A 19,168-nucleotide genomic window follows, 5' to 3' on the forward strand; every position below is an offset into this window, starting at 1 on the left:
ACCGTATATGTTCTGTGCAAACCATTCCTCACAAATATAGTTTATCTAGGAAACTCAAGTGTTTAGAGAAAGTTAGCTGCTGGCTGCCTGAATACTAATATTTAATGTATCTGTCTTTGAACATGAACATGTGCACTATAAAACAAAAACCCCCAACTTGCATTTAAAAAGAAGATAAAATGTCATTAGATATTTAAGATGCAGTCCAGACTTTTTAAGATGGGTGCTTTGCCACTTTATTAAGATGTTGTAGCTTTTATGTTTCAGTCCAGGTAGCCCAGTAGTGTCTCAAAGGGCAAACAGAAGCTGGGATACTTGCAGGTGTTCTGCTATTCAGTGGGACAAAAATGCAACCAGCCAAGTACCTGAATTCTACGGCAGCTGATACACACAACAGTCCTCCACAGCAGAGCCATTAATGTAAAGAAACACGTTCACCACACAAACACAAAAACCTAATGGCATTTTAAAAACACGCACCTCTTGTACTGGAGAAATATGTCAGCATGCAATCCAAATACATTGCATATACAACCTGCAACAACTTGCTCAGACATCAGCCAGCACACAAAACCAAACACTTCCCACACATTTTAATAATGCACTCTGCAATTCACTCTGGCCACTTTATTTCTATCTCCTTTCTTTCAAAATAAATATCTTCTAAAGATAAAAGTTAATATATTTGAGGAAGTAAGAGAAAAACCTTCCAGAATGTGACGTTCCTCAAAGTACACAATCTCATCTACCTTACCATTCTATCAATAATCAGCAAATTCCATTTTGCTCTCTTTGCATCAAGATTTCTAGAGCAACCTAAAGGAGCATGCCTACATTTCCAACTAAAGAGGTATAAGTACAGAAAACAACCTCAAATCAAACAAATAACCTGAATCGCAAGAGAACATTTTACATTTCACGTGAAAAAATGGTGGAGCTTCAGTGCAACACACTGAAAGGAGGAGTTGTTTAACTTTCTAAGCTATGTGCCTGTGACCTCATTTGCAACGATTCTTCTCATTAAGAAAAACATATATTATAGAACCAGCTAATAAAACCTGGCCACACTTTTATTGCTGAACACGTTTTAACCCAAATTATGAAAACATCCCAAAACGCACTCATCTTAAATGTGCGCACACACATACACACCCAAACACACATACAGTATTAAACAGTAAAAAACACAAAGTAGTCCAAGTTATCAATCACTTGCAACTACTGATGTCAAAAGAACATTTAAATTATTGCGTATCAAATCACCATCCTCTTCCAGTTAAAATACTGAAAAAGGAACTTGGAAGAGGATGCAAAATTAAGATTCACCCGTTCACATAACTAATAACACACCCCATATATTCTTCCTCACAAAAAATACTTCCTACTTCTGTAATTTAACTTCAAACACATTCAATTAAGAATGAGCTATATTTTTAAATGTCATTTGATATTCGGCTACCTAGAAAATGATCGTTTTTGCAGCCTTTCAAGTAAGCATTTCAGGGTTTCCTTCAGGCTGTTTGATTTCAGATGCCAACAATGTCACGAAAAGAGGAGGCACTATTACCCAGAAATCACACACAAGCTACAGAACAAGATGTCCTGGCAATAGAAGATAACCAGTGAATCGATCATTGTTTTTGAACATGGCAAAAGGTCAAAAGAAACGAGCAGAATCAAAACTTCTTTATAGCTTATCTGAGTTGTCAAGAAATCATGTACAGCCACTTCCAACTGGTTTGTTCTTCCAGCTGTTCAGGTCACTAAGTTATACATGAATTAGCTTTTCTGTTTAAAGGTTGATTACAATACCAATTGTTCTTCTGATATGTATGCATTGTCTTCTGTAGTTAAGCTCACAGTCAGATACTGCTAGACTAACAATGAAGCTTTTAGCTTTTCTGTGGAGGAAAAACCAGAACCGATGTCACAAACAGTAGATGAAATCTAAATAGGGAACCACTTTCTGAAAACCGCAAATTGAAGCACCAACTTTCCCAGACAGTACTGACCATGTACACATTTCCTTCACAAACACATATGCCATTTTTAAAAAAAAAAAAAATTCTTGCATTTGTCACGCTGCTTGGTTTTGTTCCCTTAAATGACAGCACAAAAGACATGCAAAAGTCTCAGCTTCTGCTTGGGTTTTAAATCGTCCCAGTTTGCACCCAACAGCTGAATAACTTGCAATTACAGGAACTGAAGTTACTCAGTTGCTGTGAGACAAGATGCTTGTCAAAAAGCTGACTGCAAAGAACAGGATTCTCATGGGCTTAGCTGGATGAAGCAAGTAAAAATGTCGTAAAAGTTCACTTACTTCAAATGCCAGAATGCTCATAACTTGAAATTCGCAGAATCAAAAAAAAAAAAAAACCAGTCCCAATATTGTGGCAAGAGAGCACTGGGTATAAACCTAACCAAAAATGACTAATATAAGTTATATTCACTGGTGTTCGTATTATGGTGTCTAGTACTCCTAAAATAACTGGGAAATTACAGTATTAGAAAACAGGTATTCTGCTGTCTTAACAGTATGTTCTCTGCCACCCTAAGAGCCTTTAGAGCCAAAGCATACCCCCCCAAAATCAAGTACAAATGTGATTAGTTGTGTAGATTTCACATTTCAAACTGAAGCCACAATATAAAGTAACTCAAACAACGAGCCAGTTGTTTACTCCCACAGCAAAGTATCTCAAAGACTTCAGTAAGGAAGAAAAAAAAAAGGAATTCAACAATCAGGTAGTATTTCTAGCATGTGTTCAATAATGTTTGGATTAACATTAAAATACTCCAAAGCCAGAAACACACATTAACAGGGGATCCTACATGTAACATGAAAACTGATGGTTAAAACACATATATGTAGGGCCCCAGGTTTATTAAACTTTACTCTGAATATCTAGTAATAGATAAGCACAATGCACGAGGAAGAGTAGATTTTTTCCCAACAAGTGAATGGTATAAACAGCTTCTTGGCATGACTGTCATTCCTTTCTCTACAGAGCTGTGAATAGATCCTGTCTCTGTAGACAAAACAAAAAAAGGCTTGTGTTCTTTTTGCGCTCCAAAGATGACTAGGAGGAAAAAGAAAAGAATGAGGCGGACAAGGCATGTAAAATTTCTTGTGTATATAAAAAAATACTTCCCAATATGGGAGGCTGAAAAATGTCACGAGTCAATCTTGCTATCGTCCTCTGCATGCTTCTCAATATGTCCCACTGCATCCTAGAAGCAGAAACAAGAGAGAGTTGATTTCAATTAGCTCAGATTTTTATACTCCAACAACCTATAAAAAAAATTAAACACATCAATGACCAGGCCAGTGTACATCCAAGATTTGGGATGGCAACGTCAAAGTTGAAATTTTCTTATTAAACTTCTTACATCTTTAAGTTCTGACCATCAAGTTAAAAGCATCCCCAATGCTTTTACTAAGCAGCTTTAGCTTTGATTGGTCTTTGTGACATGTTCTATATGTTCACTAGTTGTTTAATGAACTGTTTAGTACAGTAATTTACGTGTATGACCAATGTGTAAGTAACATATATGACAGAAAAATATCTTATAAAGCAATCCAATGAAGGCCTGAGAAGAATAATTGATGGCAGAAAGAATGCTGCTGGGCTCACAAAGAAAGAACAGAACAAGCGGGAAAAGAGGGGGAATCTGAAGGGAATATAAATATGTCGACAGCTAGTACACTTTTTAGTACTTCTATACAGCGCTTTTTTTGTAAAAGAAAAAGGTGCCGGAACTCACACGTCATACAACCCGCCTTGCCTACCCTACAAGGTTCCATCTAAAAAAGGTGCCGGAACTCCGTTCTGAGCGTTCTATGAGAAAAAAAGCCCTGCTTCTATAGTCTGTAGAGAATAGGAGAATTGTAGATCAAGACCCTTAAACTGGTCTCTTTTCAAGTTACCACTATCAAAGAATCAACAGCAGAGTAACAAGGGCACCAGACATTTATGACACTACCTCAGGAATAGATTTTCCTCTCAACTTATGACACAGTGGCAACAGGACTGCCAATTAATTGTGCACCATTTTTTCTCAAAAACAAAACAAACCCCCCCCCCACATATTGAAAGATAAAAAGGACAAGTATAAAAAGTGGAAAGAGAGGCACATAGCTAAGGCAGAATATCAGCAAATAGCCCGTGCCTGCAAAGATGAAGTGAGGAAAGCTAAGGCTCAAAATGAACTAAAGCTTGTGACCAAAGTCAAAAATAACCCCAAAAAAAGCTGCCTTCAACATGTAAAAAACAAGAAAAAAGTTAAGGAAATGATTGGTCCATTAGTGGGGGAAAGTGGCAAGAAGGTGACAAGCAACAGGGAGAAAGCAGAACAATTTAACTCGTTTTTTGCATCTGTCTTTACACAAAGGGAAAAAACAGTCCAACCTACCAAAACCAGTGCCATAAAAAACAGAATAGAAACGCAAGTTAAGATAGGCAAGAAAATGGTAAATGAGCACCTGTCCAGCCTAGACGAGTTCAAATCACCAGGACCAGATGGATTACACCCCAAGGTTCTCAAGGAACTGGCAGATGTGATCTCAGAACCACTCAACTATATTTTTCAAAGATCCTGGAGCACTGGGGAACTACCAGAGGACTGGAAGAGAGCTGAAGTAGTTCCCATCTTCAAAAAAGGGAAAAAAATAGATCCAGGAAACTAGAGACCTATCAGCCTGACCTCAATACCTGGGAAGATTCTGGAAAAAAATAAACAACAAATCAGCAAACACCTAGTGGCAAACAAAGTCATTACTAAAAGCCAACATGGGTTTGTCAAAAACAGATCATGCCAGGCAAATCTTATTGCATTCTTTGACCAGGTGACAAAATTAGTGGACCAGAGGAATGCTGTGGATATAATTTACTTGGACTTCAGTAAGGCATTTGATAAAGTAGACCATAACCTACTACTTGATAAGACAGAAAAATGTGGCTTAGACAGCATCACCACCAGATGAATTCATAGCCTGCTGACCGGCTGTACTCCGTGTGTGATCCTCAATGGAACCACATCTACATGGAGGGAAGTGTGTAGTGGGGTGCCCAAGGGCTCTGTTCTGGGCCCAGTGCTCTTCAACATCTTCATCAATGATTTGGACGAGGGGATAGATGGAGAACTCATCAAATTTTCAGATGACACCAAGCTGGCAGGAATAGCCAACACTCCAGAAGACAGGCTTAAGATACAGGAGGATGTGGATAGACTTGGACACTGGGTGCTATCTAACAAAATGAAATTCAATGGTGAAAAAAGTAAGATTCTACATTTAGGCAAGAAAATGTAGGCATTTAGGCAAGATAATGTATGTACAGGTATAATATAGGTGGTACCTTGCCCAATAGAAGTAACTGCGAGAGGGATCTCGGAGTCCTAGTGGACAATCACTTAAATATGAGCCAGCAGTGTGCTGCAGCTGCTAAAAAAGCCAACACAGTGCTAGGCTGCATTAACAGAGGGATAGAATCAAGATCACGTGAAGTATTAATACCACTTGGTAAGGCCACACTTGGAATACTGCATCCAGTTTTGGTCACCACGATGTAAAAAGATGTCGAGACTCTAGAAAGGGTACAGAGAAGAGCAACAAAGATGATTAGGGGACTGGAGGCTAAAACATATAGGGAACGGTTGCTGGAATTGGGTATGTGTAATGAAGAGAAGGATGAGGGGTGACGTGATAGCAGTGTTCCAATATCTCAGGGGCTGCCACAAAGAAGAGGGAGTCAAGCTATTCTCCAAAGCACCTGAAAGCAGGACAAGAAGCAATGGATGGAAACTAGTCAAGGAGAGAAGCAATCTAGAACTAAGGAGAAACTTCCTGACAGTTAGAACAATTAACCAGTGGAACAACCTGCCTCCAGAAGCGGTGAATGCTCCAACACTGGAAGTTTTTAAGAAGAGACTAGACAGCCATTTGTCTGAAATGGTATTGGGTTTCCTGCCTCAGCAGGGGGGTGGACTAGATGACCTCCAAGGTCCCTTCCAACGTTGTTGTTGTTATTATTATTATTTTAAAGTTTTTGTAGATCACTCTCTTCCCAAGCTACAAGGACCAGACCCCAAATAATTACTTCATCTTTCACCTTTTATCCAATTTCTTTGCTACATACCTGTTTGGAGCTTTTCCTGGAGGTGAAGAAGGCATCACAATTTTTCCAGCGACACTTCAGAGTTTGAAAATTTGGATTTGTGTGGTCATTTAACAAATGCTGTTTCAAGTGGTCCACAACTCCAAATATAAGTGAACATCCATGCCACTGATAAAGAAAATAAACAAAACTGTTAGAAAGAGGGAATAGCAATGACATAAAACCAGTAACAGAAGACAGGCTAAAAGCTAGTGGAGACATTAAGGATGGAACCATTTTTCTACAGTTCATAAATCTAAAAAAGAGAAAAATAAGAAAATACTGAACTAGAGGAACCTTAATTAGCATGACTTAGTAAAAGCTAGCTCTGTAAAACCATAAATGGTACATTCATTCATTCATTTTTGTCCACAGCACTCCATTCAGAATTTTTTCCCCATCAACTCTGAAATAAGGTGGGTTGAGAGAAAATGGCTGACCCCAAATCATCCAAGGAGCAACCAAGGTCTCCTGGGTCTTAGAACATCTTAACCACTATACTGCACAGCTTTGTGTAACACAAAGATTTTCAATCCTCCATTGACACTACAAGTAGGAATAGGACAGAAGCAACCAAAACTGTAAGACCACTTCAATCCACATATAGGAAAAAGAAGAGAGTCATATGATAAACGTGAAGTTTTTGGTCGTTCTGAAAGACATTACATATATTTATTTATTGTTTATTTATTGATGGGATTTATATCCCGCCCTATCTCCCGAAGGACTCAGGGCGGCTAACAACAAAACATATAATAAGTACATAAATCAAGATAAAATGAAATTGAGAACATCAGTGCAATAAAAATTAGAGAATTTAAAAATGAATTAAAAATACTAAATATAAATTAATTAAAATGCCTGTCAGTCTAGGTCAGCCTGGTGGAACAGGTGTGTTTTGAGGCCGCGGCGAAAGGATTGGAGGTTTTGGGCTATCCGAAGCTCAGGGGGGAGCCGATTCCATAGGGTTGGCGCTCCCACAGAGAAGGCCCTCCCCCTGGGGGTCGCCAGCTGACATTGCCTAGCTGACGGTACCCTGAGGAGGCCTTCTCTGTGTGAGCGTACTGGACGATGGGAATTTGTTCCCGGCAGCAGATGGTCCTGCAAGTATCCCGGACCTAAGCCATGTAGGGCTTTAAAGGTAAGTACCAGCACCTTAAATCTCACCCGGAGGGCAACTGGTAGCCAATGCAGCTCACGCAGGAGGGGTGTAATATGGGAGTATCGGGGAGCTCCCATCACAACCCGTGCAGCTGCATTCTGCACCAGCTGAAGCCTCCGGGTGGTCTTCAAGGGCAGCCCCATGTAGAGAGCATATATAGTTTTACATCACATTTATAGTCTTGAGTTTTCTGAACAGAAACCTGGCAGCAATTGTCCCAAGTTTGTTTCATCCCTCTAAGACACTACAGGCAAGATATTTACACCTTTCATCCAAAAAGAAAAAAACACTTCATCCACTTATCAGACACTTTCTGCTTCAGAATACAACATTATATGAAGGAACTATGATGTTCCTCCATGCTGAATATGGGAGAGAACTGAGGGATCAAGTATTGGTCTTCTCAAAGCACCCATTTTAACATAAGGATTGCTTGAAGGGGACGGGCACAGCTCCTGCTTTTTCAACTTTCCATACCACACTTGGCTTGTCTCTCTTGAGAATACTTTGATTACTTAAAAGTACCAGAAGCCCTACATTTGCCCAGGGGATTCCACCAGGAAGAGTGAGGTTTACATCTCACTGTCATCACAGTGCCTTCACAACATAAACAGTTCTATTATCTGACAAGTATGCTTCCCTTGCCCTGATGGGGGGATGATGAACTAGTGAAAAGAGTCCTGTTTTCAACAGCTTCCGTAGGATGTAAATGAAAGTCATCTAGGGATGGGCAGATGGACCTTCCAGCATCTTTCGGAGCCTCCCCTCCCCCCAAGAATAGAGTGGGTGGAGTCAACATTTTTGGCCATTCTTAAATGAAGACTAAACCTAGGAGTTTAAAGGCTACTTGAGATTTATCTGGAACCTGGAATGAACTAATTCTTTTCCATTAGTAGGTAAAGAATCGGATTCAAACTTGGCTTAGAGAGTTTATTTATAATATTTGGTACCTTGTGCCTAGCCTGCCTTTTATAGTGGAATTTCTTATAACTGCCCAACTCCAATTTTAACTGTTTCAACTATATAGTTTTGTTGACATTTTTATCCTATTTATGTTACATTTTTTGTGGATTCAACAGGTTTCAAGTATTACAAACAACTGCATGAACTTCATTCTAAAGAGCAAAAATGCTTTTGTCTTTACCCAACAACGATAATTCTGCATCAGGTTAAGCCGCACGGCTTGGATACTACCATCATAGCAACCTGTGTAGATCTGAAAGAGGAAAAAAAGAATTCTAGAATTAAAAGAATAAAAGGACATGGATATACCAACTGCAGTAGCGACTGGTATTATATTTAAAATTCCACTATGATTAGACTATTTATTTTTCATACAGTAGCTTATATAATTTAGTGGAAAAAAACAAAATGTTGAAATTAATTTTTATATACTCCTTTATCACTCAGTTCATAATGGTTGGATTAAGGGAAGCAATTCAATCAGCATATTGTATACTGAACATGTGAAAAACCCTTTAGTATGATTTTTTTTAGAAAAAAACCTGATATCAGTAACAGTAAAACAGGTAGTATATCTATGAAAATAAAACCTAAGTATGAACTGTAAAACTATTTTGCCAAATGAATCAGTAGTAATGTTTAGAAAATATACATTAATATGCAACCAATGAATGCAGGATCATCAATTGAATAAAGTCCCTCAGTTACTCTATGGAGTTATTAAATTAAGTTCTGTAACTAAACAAAGTGGTTTAACAGTACAAATATCATTAAGTGTTTGAATGGTGCTAGTCTGCTCCTGGGAAATAATTTTTGCATGCAGTCAATGGGATAACAAATTATAATGATGCCATTCAGGCTATGGAGGCATTCTATGGAAAGTGCCCAATTTAAAAAGAAAGACACACACCTGGGTTACTACAGAAGTGAAAAACATATAACGTAGTTACTTAGGCTGTTGGTTAAACTAGAGTTGCTGTGCTTTTCAGATTTCAGCTGGTTTAATCATCTCAAATGTTAAAGTTTGTTCAAAAGTTATCTGATGCTTTTCACAGGTTGAAAAGAGTTGGATAAAATTGTATTATTTTATCACAGTTAATTGTTTTAAAAAGTATCCAACTGGGATACTTTTTAATAAGGGGGAAAAAGGAGTACCAAATTTACATAAATAATACTAAATACAGTCCCTTACCTCTGGCCATCCCACAAGGGCAGATAAAAGTTTGGAATCCAATCCAACTGCAAGGCATTAGATTGGCTTCTTCTGATCTGTGAATTGACCTATGTCTTTTCTTAGAGTCTGGCTAGAATCCAAAATCTCCTTATGCACATAGAGAAGTGATGATGTCAGATGACTAGTTTGATGTTCCTAAATATAGGATACAAATGCCTGCTTATCCTCCCCTAGGTGACAGATACTCCTCACTGGGTACTCTAGTGCAGGGGTCCTCAGCCTTGGTAACTTTAATACTTGTGGACTTCAACTTTCAGAATTCGTCAGCTTTGGTGGCTAAGGAATTCTGGGAGTTGAAGTCCACAAGTCTTAAAGTTGCCAAGGTTGAGGACCCCTGCTCTAGTGGGTTTGAGGACATTTGGCTCTTTAGATACAACTTCTAACAAATTCATAATTGCTTTACAGTCCTATTTCCCAACCAGAGGGAACCAAGCATGAAGTTACTTGCAAAACACTGTCTACAAAGCAAGCAAGAATAATACTCTTATTTCTGGATAGCCATAATCACAAGAGGAAAATCCCTAATATTACAGAAAGGGAAAACAAAGTGTTACCATGCTCTTATGAATGGTCATGCACATAATCATATCCGAATGTCCTCCATAGACTTGTAAACGATCGTGAGACTTGGTGGAAAAGAGGGGGGGAAACAAAGAAAATAAGCCAATAAGCATATACCTAAAGATTTAGTTGCAGTAAACTGCATGTAAACAATGTAATAAAAACAAAACAACCTGCTTCTTTGTCCCACAATTCTAGTTCGCTTATTTTAAATACTCATTTCCAGCCATAGACTTTCCCAGAAGAAAAGTGATCAAACAAGTCATTTAATTCTCTACATAACCTCACACTCTTTCAGAATGTGTGGCAGGCAATGTACATAACCTAGGACTTCACCGCAACACTGTTATCTCATGGCAAGTAAGTTCAGCATGCAAAACAAAACAACCCAGCAGCTATTCTTCCTAGAGAAGATTAGACCCTGAAGTTTGTGCAACTCCTGCAGGACTTCCTTACCACCCAATTCAGACCTAAAAGGGTTGCTTTAAATCAGAACTCATGAAGTATTTGAAGACAAATACATCACTTGGGATCAAAGAAAAACAAAGGATATCATTTACGAAGATAATTATCACATTCCACTTGAAACAAAATCGGTTAGATTTTTACCTGCAATTCATATACTCGAACACACTTGTCTAAACAGGCTGTTACCATTACTTTTCCCAGGATGTTCACAACAGTTACTGCATGGCTATGCCCCTTGTATATCCGTACCAGCTCCCCAGTCTGCAACAAGATGATCGTGATAAATGGGTATGCACAGAGCAAGTAAATTGATTGTTTCTACTAAATTCTTACAGACACCTTCCTTTTGAGAACACAATCTTAAAAGAGATTTTTCTTCTTTAGTTTATATTGTTAATGAAGCGAGCATTGCAAGGAAGATTGTTAACTGTCTAGCGTGAACAACACTTTCATATAGCCACTGGGGATCAATCTTTATGTATTTTGTGTCAAAGAGTGTCCTTATCAACCATCATGCGTAAGAAATAAAAAGAGATGCATCTGAGAATTTGTATTTATCCATTCTGTTCTGTTCTGTTCTGTTCTCTACTGTATTCTTATTCCATTCCCATTCCTATTTATTTATTTGTTTATTGAATCTGTATAGGCCCCTCGCTCTACCAAGCAACTCTGGGTTGCTTACAATGTCACAATTAACAGAATAAAACAATTACAGGATTAAAACATGAAAACATCAGATAGTAAAAATAATACATTAAAATTAATATTAAAATGGATAAAAGGAACCAACGCAGAGGCAGAGTAGCCTTCTCCAAAATGGGATGGCCCTACCGGGGTCTCAAGTCAGTTGGCAATGCCAGGTTTTCAGGCTCTTTTGGAAGGCCAAAAGGGTGGGGGCAGATTTCAGCTCGAGGGGCACGATATTCTGCAGCAAAAAGGCTCCTTTCCTTTACCCCACCAGTCAATTCCTTGGCTGGCACGATCCAGAGCATGCTCCTTCTGCCTCCTGGCTTGCTTGTGAGTCGCCTGTGATCCTCACTTAATGATGGCAATAGGGAGTGCTGCTGGGATTGCTGTCATTATGAGATGTGGTCGGCTGATGTTGTACTTTAAGACCGCATCGTTTAGTGATGAAAATACCAGTCTCAATTACTGTTGTTTTTCGTGGATCACAATATAATAATAACTATCTGATGGATTTCTTCTTAAAATACTGTATCAAGCCATTGTTTCCACATATCTAGACGAAACAGGGCTAGTAGCATAACTTTTAACAGGGAGAGGTCTCTAGTCAAATAAAAAAAAAATTAGCACAGGAAACTCTCCTAAGGCAATTAATTTTTTTTCTATTTCTCAGAACCTCTACAGTCAAGATTCAAGTTTCAGTATTAGGTGTTTCTCTCTGTGAAGACTTGTTTAAAATTGAATTACATTAGTGTAAACGGATTATTGACACTAATTTAACAGTAAAATCATTTTCTTAGAAGTAAAAGTGGTAGGGAGAATTTCACAGATTAAAATGAAATGACTTTCGAACAACTTACGTGTATGTTGTGGGCATGGACAGATTGGTCACTGGAACCACTGAAGACCAGATCATTTACAACCTTGGAAGATAAAGCCAAACAGACAGATTACATACAATATTTAACCAGAAATACTTCATTCCTTACCAGCTCTCACATTTAATTGCCACAATATAATGACAATGAATGAATCATGGCGAGAGAACGAATTACAAAGCCAGTCTGAGCGCCGGCTAGAACAGAACTGCATTAAACTCAACCTAGTTACTTGCAGACCTAGTCAATACCAAGTTCACTGGTGCTTCAAAATAACTATTATCTATTACAGGGAAGGGTTTTTTTTACATCTCCAACTGATTGATCTGCAGAGCATCAAACAAAGCCTCCCTCCAAAAATCCCACATCCTCTCCCAGCCGGCATATTGGCAAGCATTCTATCTGAAGCATCTACAAGCAAAAGTCTAGCGTGCATCCACCCACCCAGGGGATAGTTATTTAGTCTCTCCTGTTGGAAATGCCTTTGAAATACAATCTCCCTGGGAAGAACTGCTTCAGAGTGGCTTTCACTGAGGAAGGTTGATCTGAACATGAACACAAGTCTTTATTGGAACTGCAGGAGAGACTTTGGCACTGTTCTGGATTTTCGATTGAATTCTTTTGGCCTACTCTTGCCATCAAAAATTATTTGATTGCCAAAAATATGAATGTGACAGTATCTTCACACTTTAATCAAATCATTACTATTTATAACAGTTCCTCTTATCTGTATTGCGCAATACAAATAAAAAGAAAGGGCATAAAAGAACGCAGTAATTAAAGCTGAGGTTTGTACAAAGAGAACAGAAGCGAAGAACCATAATTTTGCAATGCTGTATTCAAGAGCCACACGCATGGAATTAAATATAAAAAATTGAGTAGCAAAGTTCAGGTCAAGGTATCCTATCTGGTTAAAGGTTTGCTTTTAAAAAAACAACAACAACCACATACATAGGTATAAGGAATAAATGGCCTGGTAACAATGTATATTAAAATAATGTTAGATGTTTAAATGGGAAAATTTAACCAGTATAAAAACTACAGTTATAAAATTAAGATTCCTGGTGATTTCACGGTTATGGTTTTAGGAAATAATAGGGAAGTAATTTGCTACTGCCTTCTTTCAGATTTTTTAAAAATTTCAATTCTAATGGGATTTCCTGGTTGTTTCACATCCAAGTCTGATTCTAATCAAAAAAAATTTCCAAAACTAGCTAAGTGCTGCTATCTAAATAGGGCAATACAATATTTAACTTTATTCATAAAAATATAATTTCCAAATTGCAGAACTAATAGTTCCATTCCAATCTATACTGGTCAAACCTCACCCCAAGTATTATGCCCAATTCTGTCCAGTACATTAAGAACTCAGAAACAATAAGAAGGATGATAAGGGACTGAATACTGTGTCCTTTGAATAAAGATGGGGTGAACAAGTTACCTAAGAAGACTATGAGTTCCATTTACTGGATGTATTCAAGAAGACCCTAAATAGATATTTCTTGGGGAGGGGGGGTTAAGGTTAGAGAACATCAAGATTAGAGTCGGACTCAGTCTAAATTGCTTCTTCTATCTCAACAATTCCATTGATTTTTAGTGAACAGAACATATAATACAAGGAAGACTCTGAAAAAATATGAGAAGATAATAATCGTCAGAATAAGATGGTAATGGGATATCCAAGGAGAAAGTATCCAGCAGGCAACTGAAGAAGCTATCTTAGAGGTGAAACATTGGTGTAATCAGAAGTGATACTGAAAACAATGAGATTTCTGGAAATCTAAAGGACTGTGTTGCAAAAGAAAAACAAGTGGTGAACATATCACTGAAGAATCTCAAGAGGGAATGAAGAAATCAGTGGAAATCTGTGTTTATCTCTGGTGTAGCTCAATTAATAAAAACATTCAGGAAAATATAAAAATATACTTATATTAAGAGAAGATCCCAGGTTCAATTCTCATTATTTTGATTGGGCTAAGAAAGGCTCATCCGAAGTCTTTGAAACAATATCCAAACAACAATTGAGTTGGATGACCCAAAACTCTGGTTATGTGTAAAGCAGCTGTCTCTCATCTTACTTCTGCTCAGAACTGATGAAATAGCATCAAGCAAAAATAATGGAGTTTCATTTACAAGTTACGAATTGTTTCAAATGGCTGCATTTCAATAAAAGTTCTTCTTTTTAAGGCACTTGCCTTCATACACAGAACTGTTTTGCTGTGACCTTCAAGGGTTCGGAGCAGTAGTCCATTTCGGGCATCTCGCACACTAATTGTACAATCGTAGGATCCCACAATCAGGAGTCGCAGTGCCCCTTCCTGAGCTGTAGCCAGGCAGCTAATTGCCCTAGGACCGTGACACTCAAAAGTCTCAAGTTGTCTGTTGTTCTAGGAAAAAAGAAAATACAACCCAAACACAAGTTAGGGACACCATTATTTCCCTCCAGATCCAACAGCACTAAATCCTTCTCCTTCTGATTATTTGAATGCCTTCCCAAAAACGCCAGATCCCTGTATAACTGGACTTATAAACAATATATTTTTTTTCATTAAGAAACAGTGTTCTTTATTTTTTATGGAGTGAATTTCTTTAAGATATACTCTGCTCCATAGCAAATACTTACATTATTTTCATTTTGAAAAGAAAAATTTATTTATTTATTTTTATTCCATTTATATCCCACCCTTCTCCAAAGACTCAGGGCGGTTTACAAACTTTAGCAGTAGCCTTCATTCTATGTATATGCCTGCTTATTAGGGCTTTCACACACACCCCAAGCGGCATTATTACAAAGTCAGCTTAATTGCCCCCAACAATCTGGGTCCTCATTTTACCTACCTCGGAAGGATGGAAGGCTGAGTCAACCTTGAGCCTGGTGGGATGCGAACCTGCACTAATTGCAGGCAGCTGGTGTTACTTAAGGAGGCATTAGCCCACTGCTCCACCAAAATAATTCAAAGAAACAGAAAAGTGTGCATGGACTCCTTCCACAGTAACTACTTCCCCCAGGCTAATTTTAGTCCTATGTCTGATTGTGCTTATCCATCAACCAACCTCTGACTGTGCCCAGGTAGATCTTCCCCTTGTTTCTTTAACTATGGAAGTTGGATCCAAGTTGAACTTCCAATGTTCATTTGTCCTTTTCAGTTATCACACGATACAGCAGCCTTTCTTCTTGGAGATTAGCCATGTTTACATATCTTATACTGACCTTGATATTAAAAGTGACCACATTTCCATTTGCAAGGCCGGCATAAAGGATCCTCCATCTACTGTGTAGGCAAAGCACACGGTCATCCAGTTTAAACTGATCAATAAGTTCTCTTGTCTATTAAGAAAAAAAAAGTAATGTACACATAGTATTGCCTTGACTTCTGTAAATAAATCACTGCCATAATTTTATCAATCTGAGACCAAGGAATGCGTACAAATAATAAAATTATACAAATCATTTGGCTTAAATAATTATTTAAATTGTAATCCAAGTACAGTATTATCACTTTGCATCAGTGAAAATGTGTTTTTTTATTTCTGGAAGCCACTTCACATTTTTAGATGCTTAGAAGATGCTTTAAGATCCACAAAGCTGAAGAAATATCAAGACTCCAAAATGTCTGGAAAGGTTTACCAGTGCCAATCCTAACACTCATGATTGGCACGGGGAGCAAATTAACAAAATTCAGAGTTACAAAAGGCAATCCATTTTCCTCCTGGTTAATTAGTTGCATCAACATAATCTCTACACTTACTTTGATGTTATAGCAATTTAGATTGTGATCACTGGAGCCAGAATAGAGTGCTACATTTTTCCCTGCTGTCTGAGTTATCAGGAGGCAGTTGACTTTGGAAGCGTGCCCTTCAAAGACACCCACACATTTCCTGTTCTACGAAAAGAAGAACAAAATATGGTCAGATGATACTTAAATTAGGATGGGCAACTTTTAAGAGGTAAAGATCACCCTTTTTGAGAGAAATCAAGGACCATGCATAGGATCATGGGGTTTGGGGTTTGTTTCTAGCTTTATTAAAATTATTTTGGGGCTTGTACCTCAGCTTCTGGGTATTTCCCACCTCCAAAGTAGGAAGCCATGGTACCAGTTCTTGTCACTTACAATAGACAGGCAGCTCTTAGAGATATAAGAAATTTAATGTGCATATGGAACTACAGGTATAATAGCTCTTGACTTACAACCACTTAGTGACAATTTGAAGTTACAACAGACCCTTCCAAAAGCTACTTATGACTCGATTTCAAAGTTACGATGGCTGCAACACCTTCCCACAGTCGTATGATCACATTTTGGGCACTTGGCAACACTTTTACAGCATCTCACATTCAACTGTGATTTTTTTTAATGATTTTTGCCAGTTTCTGGCATTTACTTATTTTCCCAGCAAAAAGCACACATAGAATAAAAGTGGATTCACATAACGAATATGGTGTTTACTTAATGACTGCTCCAAGAAAGAAAGAAAAAGTTGTAGAGTTGGGCCCGGTCACTTAGTCACTAACAACTGCAATGATTTAAGATCCATTTCAGGCTCAACTATAATTGTTAGTTGAGGACTACCTATACATAGTCCCAAACTACCTGCCTAATATTGTCTTCTAGCAAGTTCCACCATTCCTTCAAGAGCTGCAATTTCATAATGAACTTAAGCCCCGTAAGAAAAATTTTGATACCACTTTTTCATGAAGCAGCACGCATATATCTGCAAAAACCTAGGAACACAAGAAGTTACATCTTTTATTATTTTGAATTATTTTGTATTTCTATCACTGGTTTCTTTTTCTAAGAGAGACGTTAAGTATCATATGGCATTCACTAGATTTGATTAAAGGTAAAGGTTCCCCCGCACATGCGTGCTAGTCATTTCCAACTCTAGGGGCCAGTGCTCATCTCCATTTCAAAGCCGAAGAGCCAGCGCTTGTCCGAGGACGTCTCCGTGGTCATGTGGCCGGCATGACTAGACGCCAAAGGCGCACGGAACGCTGTTACCTTCCCACCGTAGTGGTCCCTATTTTTCTACTTGCATTTTTACATGCTTTCGAACTGCTAGGTTGGCAGAAGCTGGGACGAGTAACAGGCGCTCACTGTTACTCAGGATTCGACCCGCCAAACTACCGACCTTCTGATCGACAAGGTCAGCGTCCTAACCCACTGAGCCACCGCGTCCCTTTTAGATTTGATTAATAGGGTTCTAATAATAAAGTTTCCTTCATCCCTCCCCACAAAACTGAATAGGCTTCAGTTTTATCGGGAGATGCATTTATTCCAAGGCTATTAAAAGTTGCAGTCTAAAAAAATATTGACGGCCCTACTTTTCCGCTTTTGCTAATTATTCAATCATTTTAATTGCCCCAAGATTTACTTTGAGTCAAAGAGGTCACAATCCAACTATAACCTCTTCAGCAGGTCTACTTACCACTAAGTTATACGCACGGACAGTTTTGTCTGCTGAGCAGGTGTACAACAAATTCCCAAAAATCTGAATGGCATTCACTGAAGCCGAATGCCCCTCAAATATCCCTTCTGTGGGATCCTCATCTTCACCTGGCTCTGAAGACACTTCTGGCAAATATAAGTCAAAGTTTGCAATTAAACATCCTATTCATATGAGTGCGCTTGGTCCTCTAAAGTATTGGGTATGGTTAGTGGTTCCCCTTTGCCTTCACACCCAACCATTTCTTCTTCCTTGCACCCATTACCCACTGGAGCATAGTGCTGTCCACACCCACTCTTCAACATGTGCAAAGGCTACTAGCCTTCCAGGCTGCTTCTCCCAACCCATAATAACCCTCGTAGGTCTCCTCAGTCTCCCTATCTGCCCTATCTAACCCTTCAGCTGAGCAACAAATCAAGTTTGTTTTGACTCTGTTAATTGATGGAGTTAAGAAAAGGAACTAAACTGCAGCTTCATCAAGAAAAAAGACAGTATAAAAATACAGTATAATAGATACAGTCTGGAACAAACAGAAAAAGCTTGCCATCACAACAGGAGTACAGTAAGTATGAGGGGAAAAGGAATGGAAATGTATTGCATCACCAGAAGAGTAAAACAAACATATGTTACAAATAAGTATAGCACAAAAATGGTTGGCTTTGAATAATATTTTATTGTCATCTCGTCAACAAGATTGTATTAAAGCTCCTCAAAAGTTTACTGAAGCGCATCTCAAATTAGAAGTTGTTTCCAAATGCTTAAATTCCTTGAGTCAAAATTTATCTCAAAGTAGCCTTTGACTTCCTTCTTCATACAGAGTAGATACAAAGAAATACAAAAAGAAATAAGCAATTTACCGGCTAGAAGAAAGATAATTTAACTTTCACCAAACGGATCAAAGAGCAAGCAAAAGATGTAAGAAGCCTCAAGTTAAAGCCTCGGAAAAAAGAAATTAGCAAGGGTATTTTGTAAATTTTAGAATATTTTTAAGTGCATAATTAAAGCAGTATGAAGCAACTGAATTCCAAGAAACTACAGCTTAATTTCTCCTCCAAAAGATCTTATACTTATTTTGCTATTAAGAAAACCAATACACAAACAGATGTACCTGATGAGGGTTTTGATCCTCGTAATAACGATATGGATGTCTGAGTCTCAGCCACACTATAGAAGAAAGAAAATGCCACTGGCAATTTAAGTAGTTTAGGGGGGGAAAAACACTACTACAAAACATAATACATGAGAATCTTCTTGGAAAAATATTCTACGAAAACTAGAGCAAAACTCAACAATCACAAACTTTCTATGAAATAGGATTTTTGTCATACGTGGTTTGCTGAATATGGTTCAGTATGTCGAATTGGATTGTTTTCTTAAACCATTTCTCAGCTAAAGGTTTCCTGAATATTCCTTTAGAATTCCTAAAGCAGACATGTCAAACACAAGGCCCGGGGGCCGGATCCGGCCCACGAAGTGGTTTCATGTGGCCCATGAAGCCATCCTGGAAACAGTGAGGGAACGGCCCCCACTGCCTTGGCCCTGGCCCGGAGACCCTCCTTTTGCCAGAGACCCTCAGATCTGTCCCCACTCCTGTCCGGGCCCCCATAGGCACCTTTGATGC

The 19,168-nt window shown here is 38.4% G+C and overlaps 1 protein-coding gene across 2 annotated transcripts in view; it reads right to left on the reverse strand.

The window, feature by feature from the left end:
* Positions 1–2,056: 2,056 nt before the first annotated feature.
* ZNF106 (zinc finger protein 106) overlaps positions 2,057–19,168 on the reverse strand; it is a 43,664-nt gene continuing 26,552 nt past the window's right edge. Inside the window, exons 13-24 of one of the 2 annotated variants that reach the window (XM_083350569.1) lie at positions 18,656–18,711; positions 17,530–17,675; positions 16,787–16,825; positions 15,852–15,986; positions 15,314–15,430; positions 14,298–14,489; positions 12,085–12,147; positions 10,682–10,801; positions 10,066–10,137; positions 8,459–8,530; positions 6,135–6,281; positions 2,057–3,228 (exon numbers count right to left, since the gene is read on the reverse strand). In XM_083350569.1, the coding sequence (XP_083206695.1) occupies positions 3,172–3,228; positions 6,135–6,281; positions 8,459–8,530; positions 10,066–10,137; positions 10,682–10,801; positions 12,085–12,147; positions 14,298–14,489; positions 15,314–15,430; positions 15,852–15,986; positions 16,787–16,825; positions 17,530–17,675; positions 18,656–18,711 (1,216 nt within the window). In that variant the 3' untranslated portion in view covers positions 2,057–3,171. The remainder of the gene's footprint in view (positions 3,229–6,134; positions 6,282–8,458; positions 8,531–10,065; positions 10,138–10,681; positions 10,802–12,084; positions 12,148–14,297; positions 14,490–15,313; positions 15,431–15,851; positions 15,987–16,786; positions 16,826–17,529; positions 17,676–18,655; positions 18,712–19,168) is intronic. The other variant, XM_083350568.1, reaches the window with a different exon arrangement.

This window comes from Vipera ursinii (genome assembly GCF_947247035.1).
Source record: "Vipera ursinii genome assembly, chromosome: 1".
NCBI lineage: Eukaryota > Metazoa > Chordata > Lepidosauria > Squamata > Viperidae > Vipera > Vipera ursinii.